Source organism: Embiotoca jacksoni, unplaced genomic scaffold (assembly GCF_022577435.1).
Source record: "Embiotoca jacksoni isolate LCO1_2020_lvr unplaced genomic scaffold, fEmbJac1.0.p SCAF_24, whole genome shotgun sequence".
NCBI lineage: Eukaryota > Metazoa > Chordata > Actinopteri > Embiotocidae > Embiotoca > Embiotoca jacksoni.
Window position 1 is genome coordinate 1359189 of NW_027185375.1, and position 13464 is coordinate 1372652.

Below are 13464 nucleotides of genomic sequence, written 5' to 3' on the forward strand. Positions count from 1 at the left end.
CATCAGTGCAACAGAGAAAAACGTTGCATATAAGCCGGTTAATTGCAATATGCAGCAAAGCAAAACGGTACTAAACCACTTTATAAATGGCATCAATATTTGGTTTTGCTGTGGCTGTTTTCCTGCTTCAGTGGCCTGGATAAAAACAAAACATAAGCAAGTTTCAATCTAACTTTTAAATCATCAGTTATTCCCCAAAAAAATTCAACTGCTAATTAACGGCGAGAGTGCGCAAAATTTGACCAAACTGCGGAAACTCAGACCGTCTTGGACACGACAATGACTCACTGTCGCCTCCTAAGGCACAAAGCGGTATTACAAGACGGGGGGACTTCAATCTGACACACTGGTCCCCACTTTGGTCGAACGAGACGCATCAACACTCGATCGTCTCGTGGTAGTTAGACCGACTGAAGAAAAAAACAGATCCTCGTACTTGCTAATGAGCGTGTCGGCCACGATGCCCAGCTGCTGGACCTGAGCGCACTCCTCCTCGGTCAGGTACTCCATGGACTGCTGCGAGTTAAGGCGCGGCCTGGTGGCGCGGTAGCTGTCAATCTTCCTCTTGTCCTCCCACGACTTCAGGGTGCTCTCGAACGCCTGGTTGCACACAAGACGGAGAAGATTTGAGCGTATAGACTCGATCTCTTTTCGGCGTTCATGACGAACACTTCACGTCAACTCGTGCTGCTGCTTCGGTCGGCAAAACAAAAAAAATAGGGTTCGAGGGCCGCCCGGTACCCCATTCGAGGGCTTTCTTCGGGCATTGTGCGTTCGCGTAGACGTAAACTGACGACTTGAGGGAACAAAAGCGAACGCAGTCGCATTTTACGTCAAGTCTGGACCGAGATACAAAATAATAAAACGCCTTTTCATCTGTAAATCTGGCGTGACTGAAGGAGCGAAAGAAAGATAGGAGGTTAATTTGAGGAGCTTGTCGATAATCATGGCTCAGGCAGGCATCCAGCGGCGACAACGTTCACCTGAAACATAACTTGTTACTGAATGAAAGCCACATTTAGGAGGAGAATGCCAGAGAGGCAAAAAAAAAAAAAAAAAAAAAAAAATCCACCTTTCTCCGCGGTGCTCGAGGGGGGGGAAACCATGGAAACAAACTGCCCAAATGTGCTTGGCTCAAGAGAGCTCACAAAGGTTTGAGCTGCGTGAAGAGAGAACAAACACAGTGTGTATGGATTTGATTTAAGAAATCCCGAAATAGAAAGAGTCAACAGCGCGGGCAGAGAGCCGAATCCGGGGAGCCGAGAGTGGCTTTTCAGCTGCAATATTTATGAAAGGAAGAGTATTTCCAGCCAATTCGCTTTTCCTTTCACAGTCTGCACTCTTTTACATGAATATAGTAGAAATGCCCAAACATGCACTGTTGTAAATCAGAATTTTTCTTTAGTCACGCGGCAGATCATTCACACTTGCGTTTACCCTGTCTCTGGTGAGCATTTGCGCCCGGTTCTTGTGGACGATCTTGACGATGCCGGGCGGCTGGATCCAGGCCTCCCCGTCCACCTGCACGGGAACCCCCTCCTCCCCCAGGATGGTGATCTTCACCTGCCGGCACTGAGGAATGCGACGGAGCAGAAAATAGCAGCTGTCAGACGGGCGCTAGAGTGCTCTTCTATTTCTTAGCGGCGATTCCATGCTTGACCTCCTCCGTCCTCTGCTACTGAGCATTCAGCAGTTTCTGGGAAACTCTCAACTTTGTAATTTACGTGGAAAAGGCACCAGGCTTGATCTTGAGTATGAACTTTCCCCATCTACCCAGAGTGAAACTCTGCTGCTGGCGTCGACTAGCAAGTTTGATTGTTTGCTTGTGTTTCTGTTGAATTGTGTACCCTCTTGTTTAACAGGGCTGAAGAGTTGGTGTACCTGAATCCAGGCAGCAACCCACCCTTCGGTTTGTCACCGAAGTCTGACGTTCCGTTTCAACCAATAAAATCATCAGATTACATCCTGAAGGCACCAATGAAACACTCTGTGTTCCTCATTCACTTTAGGTTTAAGATCATCTTTGGTACTCAAGGCAGTTACTCGCTCATCAGTGCAATCTAATAGTACTTTAATTTAATGTTGCAATTCATTTAAATCACTGAGGATGAGAGCATCAGCTGAAAATGTAACAAGAGCCCACAGCAGCGCTGATACTAAGATGCTGATGTTTGGCAGTTGTAAAGGTGGCCAAAAATCAAAGTAAGAAGTTTTCATGAAATTTTAAATTTCAAAGCATTATATTCACTGGTGTGTGTGTGCGTGTGCGTGCGTGTGCATGTGTGCGTTACCTGTGCAATGCGATGGTGCTGCAGGTTGATGACTCTGGACACGGCCATCTGCATGCTGCCAAACACCGCCACCACCTCCAGCTTCTTGTCATCGAAAGACGGCGCGCCAAAGTTCTGGACGTGCGGGTGATGAAATCAAACAACATCAACTTCGAACCGATCAGTTCGAAGATTTACAATGAAAATTCTGCTTGATAAAGCGCTTTCGAATGAAAACGTGTTCGTCGACAGGAACGGAAACGCGTAGAAACTCCTTGAAGGCCTGGATGCGCAAAACTCACGTTATCCTCCTTGGTGCCTCCCCAGAAGTTGATACCGCCTGCGTAGCTGGGGATGTTGAGCACAGCCAGGCCCTGCAGACTCGGCAGAGACATGGGAACGCCGTCACACTGAGGAGAGAGCACAGAGGAAGTTTAAAGGGCAGGGAAACTCTTGACGGCAAAGTGTTTTCCCAAAACAGAAGCAGCTATATTTAGTTTCGCGTTTGCTCGGAAATATCACTCAGAGTGTGTGTGTGTGTGTGTGTGTGTGTGTGTGTGTGTGTGTGTGTGTGTATTTGTGTGTCTGACCTCCAGCTGAACTCGTTGCTCCAGGTTCTTGTACGTCTTCTGCAACAGCTCTTTGGTCCCCAGGACTCCGTACCACATCATATTCTTGGTGCGACTGCTGCAGAGGGCGACAGAAAGAAGAGAGACCAATCAGGACCGACCTCATACCACAGTTCCTTTTGACGATATTATATGTAACTTCGTCACGAGAGTTTCCTTCTGTTCCGTGCACGCGTAACAGGAACAGTCTCAGAACTTTTTGATGACTCGTTGTGTTTTAAAAGAAACACAACTCGTACAGAAAACAACTTGGCAAAGAGGCAAAAGCTGTCACCTTAAACAAAAATGGGATAAATTAGGTGTAAAAAAATTATTAACAGATCATCTTTTTGAAGTCTTTACTTTATCTACAGTTTTATAACTCGCTGACTTTACATGGGTCTAAATCAAATCTTGAATCTTTTGCAGTTTCCAACGATGAAAAGGTTTGTGTTTCAAAAACGATGTATCTACAACACTACTACAATCTGTTATTTGCAAAGGGATCTTTTAAGGTACATCATTCATAACTATAATATAATTACATAATTCACATTATAATCAGGTGTGTGTTTTTTTTTACCTGCACTTTTTGGGGTGCTCGTCTCTCTTGTTGTTGAACTCCAGGGAGATTTTGGCGTCCAGCCCGATGCCGAAGTAGTTGTTCATCACACACTTCTCTGAGCATTGTCTACAGATACACACCATGGAGTTGGACTTATTAATGCATGGCGACACACACGTAACACACACACACACACGCACGCACGCACAGAGAAGCAGGAATTCACACACAGACTTACACAGAGTCCTCGTTGAAGGTGACCGTGTTGAGGCTCTCTGCTTTCTCCAGGACGATGGGGGAAGTGGGACTCAGGCCTCCCTGACCTGGACAGAATCATGACGGGACAAAAAGAAATGTCCTCACTGTGAAAAACAGCGCTTTAGACAAGGTCGAGTCAGACCATCTCTGACTAAACACAGTTTTTAAAGCACCTGAGGTAGTTCTCCAGACAGCGTTTTCGGAGCGCGTCTCCGGCTCAGTTCAAACTAAAAGGGACACTTACGCGGCTCAGCGTCCTTCAGCTCCTCACTGTTCTCTCTTTTGATGGAGGACGAGGACGACATCCTCTGGACCTGCGTGTGTCGGTTCTGCTCGTCCACCACTGAAAATGATGACGCAAGATCGGTGAGCTGCACGCGGCACGACAAACCGCTCGCGATGTTAAAAAGCGAAATAAATGAGAAAAAAAAACGAAAGGCCTGTTCGGTCACCTTTCTCCGCCTGCTCGATGATCTGCCTCAGGGCCTTCTTCAGGCTGTTGGCACGGAGCATCAGCTGCTCCTTGGACCGATATGTTTTGCCCTCTGAACCCGACTCGCCGCCACTTTCGCCGGGGCTCGAGCCGCCGCTCTCCTGGCTGGGCACCGAACCCGCTGGCACCACCTGAGCGAAAACAGAAAGGAATGTCATCTTTCTTCAGAAAAAAAAAAAAAGAAAAAGAAAAAGAAAAAAAAAATCCCCTTAAATGACTTTTTGCTGAACGGCAAACGTTACTCGATTTAACCAGAAGATCTTACTACGCTTTACGAGCGCTGGGAGCCCTGCAGCTTTATCACAGCAGGTTACCACTAGGAGACATCTGAGGAGCCTATAGTGGTGCGGCATGTCGTTTCAGAGATTCATATTTTATTCATCAAATATATGTCTCACAACTTTTATTCAATGCTAGAAATCAGTGCTCTTCCGCTTTTATTGAGCAGGAGGTTTAAGTCTTACTGACATATTGAGGACTGTGTGATTTCTTTTAAAGCACAGACATTAAATCTGTGAATAAAAGAGTCCACAGGGAGCGACGACACAAAAAGCTAAATGATCTTTTGCCATTTAGGTCCCGCAAGGAAACGTAGGACACGTGTAAAGCCGTTGTTTTTACTAGAGTTCATGTAAAAGATAAGGAGAGGGTTTAAACACTTTATATGCAATATTAAAAAAACAAAAAAACACCATCATTCAGCATCTCATAAAACATGTCTTATCTTCCAATTCAACTTCTCTATTATACAAAAGAACATCAGGTTTGCAGGGTTTTCTGCAGAAAATGTACAAAATACTGCAAAGTGAAGATAAAAACATTCCCTGGATAAAAAGTGAGATATCTCACTCTTAATAAACATCCTCACACAATGCTAACATGATGGCAAACTGCTAAAAAATATTGACTTTTAATAGGGTGGGAAATGGGGGACCAATACTGTCCAGTCAATAATGACAATTAAAAAAAATCGTAGAAAAGAGCAGCAAGACAACATATTCATGCGTAATTTTGGACAGGACAATTAAATGTTAAATCAAAAACTTGAATGATTTTGATTGTTTAGTCTGAATATTTTTTTTTATAGAGGCCTGAAAAAGTATGAAAAGCAAAGATGAGAGATTTTACAGTTACATTAGTAACATCATGTTTATCTGTGACCCCTCAGGTTTCTGACCCCCAGGTTGGGAACCTCGTGTCTTATGCCCCTCAACACTTTGATTACCTTGACTGTTACACATTGATTATCATGGTGTTATTACCTGAGCTTCGGCTTCCTCACTTAAGGCCTTGACGAGGGAATCGAGCTTCTCATTCAGCAGCGCACACTGAGACACAGAGAGGAGGAGTGAAAGACATTTTTATTGTTCGTGTTGCTGCCTCGCTCACTTCAAAATCACACCAGCCCCAGAGTAAACATGGAGATACTGCAGTACTTCTTAAATTCTCTTCCTCCGCAGCCGCTTCAACACCCGAAACCAGCCTGCAATCAATACATGCTCTCATTGGGTGAACAATATAAAAAAAAAAAAAATTTTTAAAAAGGAAAAATTATCCGATTTCTCCCCCACCCCCCGGTCCTTATCACTACGACCTCCTGCACTGTGGGTTGTCATCGGCAACCCCGAGTCGGGGATCTGTGTTTGTTATTCTGCTCAGTTCTATCAGTAGATTTTCCTGCTGATGACATCAGCTGGCCCTCAAACGCTTCCACGTGCCGTCCTAAGAGGAGGGTTTGGTTGAAGCTCAAAACGTCTCTGCGGGCTGAAACGATTTTCTTTCTTTTGGAAATGTCTCACAAAAGATCTCCGCTAAGCGATCTTCCTCTCGGCGAGACTTCCTTTGTAGTTTCGAACTCTTCCCTGCTGAAGACACACAGCTGCAGCGACCATTTACCTCTACTTTCTTCCCCCCCCCTTTTTTTTTTTTACACAAGGCAATAACTTTGTTATAATTATCTTACTTGTGTACTACTTGAACTTTTTGTCAAATCACACACCGATGTTCATAACGGAAATAACCATAGCATTTGAATGCATCGCCTGTCAACATATCTGCCATTTAGATTAGTACTTAGATTATATATATATATATATATATATTATATATTATATATTTATTATATTTCTGGACACTACTCGTATCAGAGTTTGCTCAGGTACTCTGAAGGGTGGTGGCGGACCAATCAGCAACCGGTGTCAGTGGTTAGGTGCGTTTGCCCCGCCCCTTCTTCACGGCGATTGGCCATCTGGGTAAAGTATCTAGACTGTAAAAGAAACGCTGAACATCTAGCGTTTTAGTGCAGAAGAAACGCTCATTACTAGAGTTTGAAAAAAACAAAAAAAACACTTCGGTGGGCACGGTAGGTAGCTGCAGAGGTGGCAGAGTGTCGGCTGGTTTTCCGCCCGAACTGATTGGTTGAAATTATCCCGAGGTTTACGCCCCAAATAGGATGGACTCCGAGCAATTCTCTATGGAGTGAGGGAGGCCATCTGCCAATCACTGCTGGGTCGTGACCCACCAGCTCGCAAATCACAAAGAGAATAAAAGCTGAACCAAAAATGATCACGATAGCAACGCGTTGAGGTATTTCTTTAAAAAGAGGAGAGGAGGGACCTTGAGCCTCTTTTTTTCACCTGTGTTTCAAAATGTTTCTGCACCTTTTTTTTTTTTTTTTAAACGCCCCTGTTCGACCTTCCAAGCTTCGGCGTCTCTTTCAAACTCTCTTGAAGAGTGAAATGATCCGATAGATGGGAAAACACCGAGCGCCACCGGCACAGAACACTAAAGGAGGGAGTGGTAACGCTGAACCTTCAACTATACTTCACACTCTGCACGCACGCGCACGGCCGCCCACGAGTTGCTCTTACACAAGCCCTTGCATAACGATCGCGCGCACAAAAAGCGTTTACCTTCTTCGCCATGGCATCGGCCTCCTCCTTGTTCTCCGTGGCTCTCTCGTACGCCTTCCCCACCTCCGCCACGAAATCATTCACCGTCCCACACAGAAACCTGACCGAAGAGCAGGAGGAGGAGGAGGAGGAGGGGGAGGAGGGGAGGGATGAAGCGAAAGGAGAGGAGAGGGAGAGGTGAGGGTGAAGGTTAACGTGATTAACAGGCGGAATGAAACAAATTATACGATTAGCACGTTTCAGATTTGGTGATTCACTGCGGCGTGTTGGAGACACACACACACACACACGCACACGCACACACACACACACGCACGCGCACACACACACACACAGACGCACGCTCTCGTTTCATGGCCGCCTACCTGCCTGTCAGCGCCATCGCCTCCACACACTTCGTTATTTACTCACAGCTGTTCCATCGCTGCTGTGTGACTCAGCGGGGAGGTTTCTCCCAAAAGTCCTCGCGCTTTTAGCAAATATTGGATTCTGTCGAATCACGAATAAACAACTACACCGTCCAGATTCATGAATTTATTTCCAAAATCAGACATCTAGACGTTACAGGTGCTTCGTTGCACCTTCTAAAACTTTTTTTTTTTTTCTTCTAAAAGGCAAAAGGTAAAGGCAGACGACGACTTTGAATTTTAAAATCCCAGTTTGTGGTTTTAACTATGGTACACTTTTTTTTTGTGCCGTCGAATAATCGTGCAAATGTCCCTTCAAGTTGACGTGGGAGGAAACGACAGAAGTGGGAATGAATCAGTCGTACGTGGTTTCTCCAACAGCTGCAGGTGGATTGTTCGTCGCCTCTGAAAACATCTAAAAACCGAGCGCACCAGATGCAGTAATTGCAAAGTTACACCTTAAAAAAAGACTATGAATATGATTAACACCGCAGGAAAGCTTCTTCAGATGTTTTTAAGGGTGGGCAGCAGATTTTATGAAAATGATTAACGTTTTCGAACCTTATCTGTGTCCTCATGCTGCCGATTCTCATTACTGTTTGAAGTTAATACAACGAGGACCATTTTAAAAATCCTGGATTCCTGAGTTATTGGATTTATTTATGTCCGACAGCAGAACTGGAGTTCATTATTGAGGGATTTTACAGCACAGAGCAGCGCAGGAACAACAACACACTTATGATGAGCTTCTTTTTGTTTAACTTGACGCCTCCTGGGTCTGACAGGGTGTTTGTCTGTTGCCCTCGCCTGTTATCTGCCGCATTTCTTCAAAAGAATTTGAAAACCGAAATCAGGACGTTTTCTAACCTGCAGAACATCAGCCAGAGCCGGGAAGAAAGGATTTGGAAGGAGGTCTAACGAGGAAACATCAGACGCAAGGACATTTCATTGTGATCATTATTTTTGAGTTTATAAAACCTTATTCTCCTCTGGGATGTTTGAAGTTGAGTCTTTGGCAAGATAATAAAGCGGGCTTTTGTTTTGAAACCTTCTTTTTTCTGCCTGTTCTTTCACTTTAACTGCACTGCCTCACTTAGACTGCCTTAGACCCTCTCATGGCGTTACACTACATAAACGCCTCTTTGTATTTTCCATGACAGTAATTGAAGAACTGAAGAGTGGTGAACTAATTCAGTTCAATTCATATTATCCTGATAGTGCATCTATTTTGTATGCACCTGATTTGTTTTCTGTTCCTGCGGCGGTTGTTTCTTTTTTGACCCTCAGCTAATCGAAACCTGTTTAAAATTCTAGTGTATGACTCCTTTCTTTCTTTCTTTCTTTCTTTGTCCAGCAGCATCGGTGTTGTGCTTCCATGAAAATGTGCTTCGCGTGTGCCCGGAGTCCCTGGAGGTGTTTTACAAATGTGCAGCAGGTCTGAACTACAATCAGGTTGAAAACCCATGCAGAGCGGGTGCGGGAAGGGCGCCCTGCGACGGCCGCGACGCTGCTCCCAAAGGAGCGCCGCTAATGTACTAATGCACCGAGGATGACTGTCTCTTTCACTCACAGCCGTCGTGTGTGTGCGTGTGTGTGTGTGTGTGTGTGTGTGTGTGTGTGTGTGTGTCCTTAGGATGAGACCGAAGCAAGAAGAAAAGAAAATCAATACGTGATGATCAGACACTCCCTTCGCCCATCTTTATGTGCCTCTTTCTTTTATCATCTTCCTCTCTCCTGGTTTATTTTCATCTGCTCTCCCTCTTTCCCTCCTTCCCTCCTTCCCTCCCTCCCTCCTCCTCTTTTCTACTTTTCTCTTTCTTGTCCCTGTGTTTGAAGGCATTCGTGGCACGTACTTGGCAGAGGAAATGACGTCGGTGTGCTTGTCCGAGTCCAGGATCTTGGCGAGGTGGGAGGCCACGGAGTCTGCATACTGAGTGATGTGGACCTGAAACAGAGGCAGGGAGAGATTTCAGGATCATCAAAGAAAAAAGGGATACCTGCATGAGCTGGATTTGATGTTTTTTGAGCTGTAAAATTGTGCCTCCACAAGGAAAAACACCATCTGTAATGTGATTAATGTGATTCGAACCAGTTTTTTGATGAAGAGATTTGAATCAAGACAAACTCTGAGCACATTTTTTTCAATAGAATAAAAGGAGGAAAAGGACTCGTTTCATCTGGAAACCAGAAGTCATGTTGCTGTTGGTGGAAAATAATAGGCTTTACAATCTGTGAGAGCTAAATAGAATAAAAATAAAATGCACTTTTATTCTTTATAGCAGAGGTTTTCAAAGTACTTTCTAGCCGGAACCTCCCGTCAGATGTTGCACATGCCATCAACACGTGAGCAGTTTATCTTTAATCTTGTTTCTTCTAAATGTATCTTTTAGAGGTTTAAATAGTAAAAGTTTCAAGGTTTTTTTTAGATAAGCAGAGATTAGAAAAAAAGTAAGAAAACTGCACTATTTTTTGTTGCTGGAGCCTGTTTTTTCCCCTTTTATTATTAAGATAAATTAATTTGATATATTTGATTAATATAAATATATTTGATTTATTAAGCAAGGAGTCTGTTTTTATGTGCTATTATTGGTAATTTTATTTTTATGGTATTACTTATATATTTCCCTTGTGTGTTGTTTTGGATTAACATTGTTTTTAATTTCTTAGAATTTTATGTTAATGCTTAATTTGCTTGGCTGCAAGTCTATCAGATTTGTTTTAATTCTGTCTGATGTTGTGCAACAATTCGGTAAAGTTATTAAAGTAATTTAAAACCTCATTATTATGGTTAAAAAAAAAAATCCCCTGGAGGCCCAAAGATTCTATCAAATGATATTCTATTATATCAAAAAAGGTCAGCCCCCCCCATAAATCTCCAAGCTTCTAAAATCTTTGTATGTGCACAGAATAATTTTGCTTATCGAAGTTGGCCGAAGCTCAAAAGAATGTTCTAAAACTGGAATAAGAAAGATATCAATTGAAAATGTAACCACTAAAATAAGCGAACTACACAGAGAAAGATCATGATGATTTTAACATGCTTAACTATAATCTTCGATAAGTATGGTGGCTGAGAGGCAGCGCTCAGCTTGAATTCAAATACAGCTGTGTCCTTCATCAATATCTCCACCGCTCCCTGTGGTTTAGGTCTGATTGCTTTGGCTTCCAACCCGCCAGGCTCGATTGATTCTCGGTGAATGTTTTCCAAAATGATTTCTCGGAGACGCAAGTCAGACTTTTATAGAAACCGTCTTTGGAAAAGCGGCGAAGCGTCATTTACCTGCAGAGGAGAATCGAGGCTGTCGTCCTCCTTCACCGTCGGAGTGTGTTTATTGGAGGTGGGCACCTCGTATGTCATCACGCTCCATCTAAATACATCAGATAAAAAATAAAAAATAAACGTTATTAGTCATTATCAGATGGAGGAAGGCAGCCTTTTTCTTTTTTGTTTTTATCTGTGATTTTACTGTCGATAAGAGATCAGCAAAAATTCACCTGCAGTTCCAGCTGAGGAAAAGGAGACAATTTAACATTAGCAGCACACAAATACACAGAAAAACGGAAAGACATTTTCTCTCCTATAGCTGCAAATTATTAGTTTTTATTCATTTAAATGAAACTTTATGATTTATGTTTATTGTTGAACCTATTTCTCATTTAGTTTATTTGGCACAAGCGTCTTTATTTAGCTTTTTTTTGTGCCTTGTTTCAAGTCTCGACTCTTAATTTAATTTACGACCAAGAAATTTAGATGTTGACAGAAAACCCTTTTAGCCAAAATGCACCTCAAATTCCTGCCTGAAGCCTTTTATTATCCTGCTTGATCTGTCATCCATAGACGGGAAAAAAAAATTGCAGAACGAGGAAGGAAATGATGTGCATTTTCATTTTCTACACACCTTTCTACACACCTTAAATATGCAGTCAATATGCAGCACGTTCCATCAGATTCACATTCCAGTACGCATGACACGTTTACTAGGTCACTATGAAACCACCTCCGTTCTTATTTCACCTCTGTTCCTCATAGTTCAAAGTCTGACATCTAATGTAAGACACTAAACTTTGCGCTGCATGAAACACACGAGGTCTATTTTACACCTAATTGTTGAATTGACACGGCCCCAAAAACACAGCTTTTTGAGGTTTATTTTCTAATTAATGACGAGATTATTTCCAGATGGACCGCCAGAAAACTAACAAGAAGGGGCGACTTTAGCTAACAACACCGAGATAACTCGTGGAGAAATTTCATTGACTGAGAATTTTATGAGACTAGTCGAGTCTATGGAGCCGGAGGATTTTTAGACCCAACCTCTAGTGGCAACCGGTGGTATTGCAGGTGCCTGAGCACTTCCGCATCTGCCTTATTTTTCAAACCAGAAGCTACATCCTCTTATATACAGTCTATGGTCGGAAGTTTCCCACTTCCCAGTTGCTTATGAACGCACCATCACTTACAGGTTTAAACAAGCACCATTCCTGACGACAATTAAAAAAAAAAAAAAAGAATTCAAAACCCTCGTCCACGGGTGATGTCTTCAGTATCCTGTGAAACTGATTTTAAGTTTGTCCGCACACAGACGTTTCCACAGCTGCACGTTTGTGAACCGGCGATCATCAGCAGACAAATATCCACTAAAGCTGCTTCATTTCGCGCCGATCACTGCTGAGCTCGAAGGCATTAAAAGTTACTTTTAACATTATGAATCCTTCCCAGAGGTATAATCAGAAATGAATCGCCTGTAGTGCTTTTATCTAATTCCCTTTAATGCTCTTGCTCACTCCGGTCTACTGCCCTTTAATCAACCAAATAAAGTGAAGTATAAAAGCTGAGCTGAACCAGATCGGTTGTTACTTAACTCCTTTGTTTATTTCTCCGTTACTGGGACAAAACAGACCGATCGAAACTCACTTACTGAACACCTGCATTTATAGCTAAAAGCATTTTAGTGCTCAGTTCACACGAACTAGACTTCGCTCACAAGTCTGAGGAACTGTTGAAATGCTGCTAACAAACACGTTTGTCCCTCCTCGTTCATCCTCCGCCCCATCGTTGCCCTCTGGGTCTTACCGGTCCAGCATTTTGGTGGTGGCTCTCTCCAGCTTCTCCAGGATCTGCAGCAGCTGAGCGTCGTCATCGCAGAGGCCTCCCCAGCCCAGGACGCGGGCCAGGTCGTTCCCGGTTCCCAGAGGCAGCACGCCGAGCTGGCACTGCGGAGACGCAGGGAAACCAGACACTTCCATTACATCAACACAGCATCAACAAACAAACTGATGAATCCCATTTTCAATTTCACATTTTTACCCTCAAAACTTAATCGCAAAGTGTGGCTGCAACTAATTCTGACACTGAAGTTTAAAGCGGGCACTACTTTTTCCGTCAAGAACCAACAAAACAAGACTGAGATGTCTTTTCAAACATGCTTTATGTAGTATAAATATGTTGAGAGTAACCTGTGATCACCGAGATTATATCTTTGATTCTTGTACGTCATATGTCTCACAGAGCATATTATGATATAAACATGAGCAAACTCACTGCAGCTTATTTAAATCAGTGCGGTAATCAGTTACACAAGAGTACTCCAGGTCAAAGGTTTCAGTGGCTAAAGTCACAAACATGCAAAGATATCTGCCGGAATAATGAACTGGATTAACTGGATGAAATGTTTCAGGTTTTCATATTAACATGACAACTGTGCTCTTCTCAGCCAATCACAGCCCAGAAATAAACCTATTTGACCAGAAATTAAAACTCCTGTCTTGAGGTAATGTTTAAAATTCATCAGAGGAAAAAATGATCAAACACAAAAAAAGCGTTAGAAATTCACTTAAATCCTTCGAGAGGACATAAATGAGTTCAAATTCCGCCATTATGGACTGCAGAAATGAGCTAATATGCAAAAGCTACATGCTAAGTGGTTAATGTTTTTAGTTTGACATGACCT

General features: G+C 43.1%; 1 protein-coding gene across 1 annotated transcript in view; it reads right to left on the bottom strand.

Annotated features, from left to right (window-relative positions):
* LOC138203942 (diacylglycerol kinase delta) overlaps window positions 1-13464 on the bottom strand; it is a 71414-nt gene that overhangs the window by 6427 nt on the left and 51523 nt on the right. The window contains exons 13-26 of the mRNA XM_069158971.1: window positions 12588-12727; window positions 10794-10881; window positions 9367-9458; window positions 7107-7206; window positions 5457-5522; window positions 4154-4325; window positions 3946-4044; window positions 3682-3766; window positions 3462-3569; window positions 2861-2957; window positions 2573-2680; window positions 2292-2405; window positions 1438-1572; window positions 437-600 (exon numbers count right to left, since the gene is read on the bottom strand). Coding sequence (XP_069015072.1) covers window positions 437-600; window positions 1438-1572; window positions 2292-2405; window positions 2573-2680; window positions 2861-2957; window positions 3462-3569; window positions 3682-3766; window positions 3946-4044; window positions 4154-4325; window positions 5457-5522; window positions 7107-7206; window positions 9367-9458; window positions 10794-10881; window positions 12588-12727 — 1568 coding nt within the window. The remainder of the gene's footprint in view (window positions 1-436; window positions 601-1437; window positions 1573-2291; window positions 2406-2572; window positions 2681-2860; window positions 2958-3461; window positions 3570-3681; window positions 3767-3945; window positions 4045-4153; window positions 4326-5456; window positions 5523-7106; window positions 7207-9366; window positions 9459-10793; window positions 10882-12587; window positions 12728-13464) is intronic.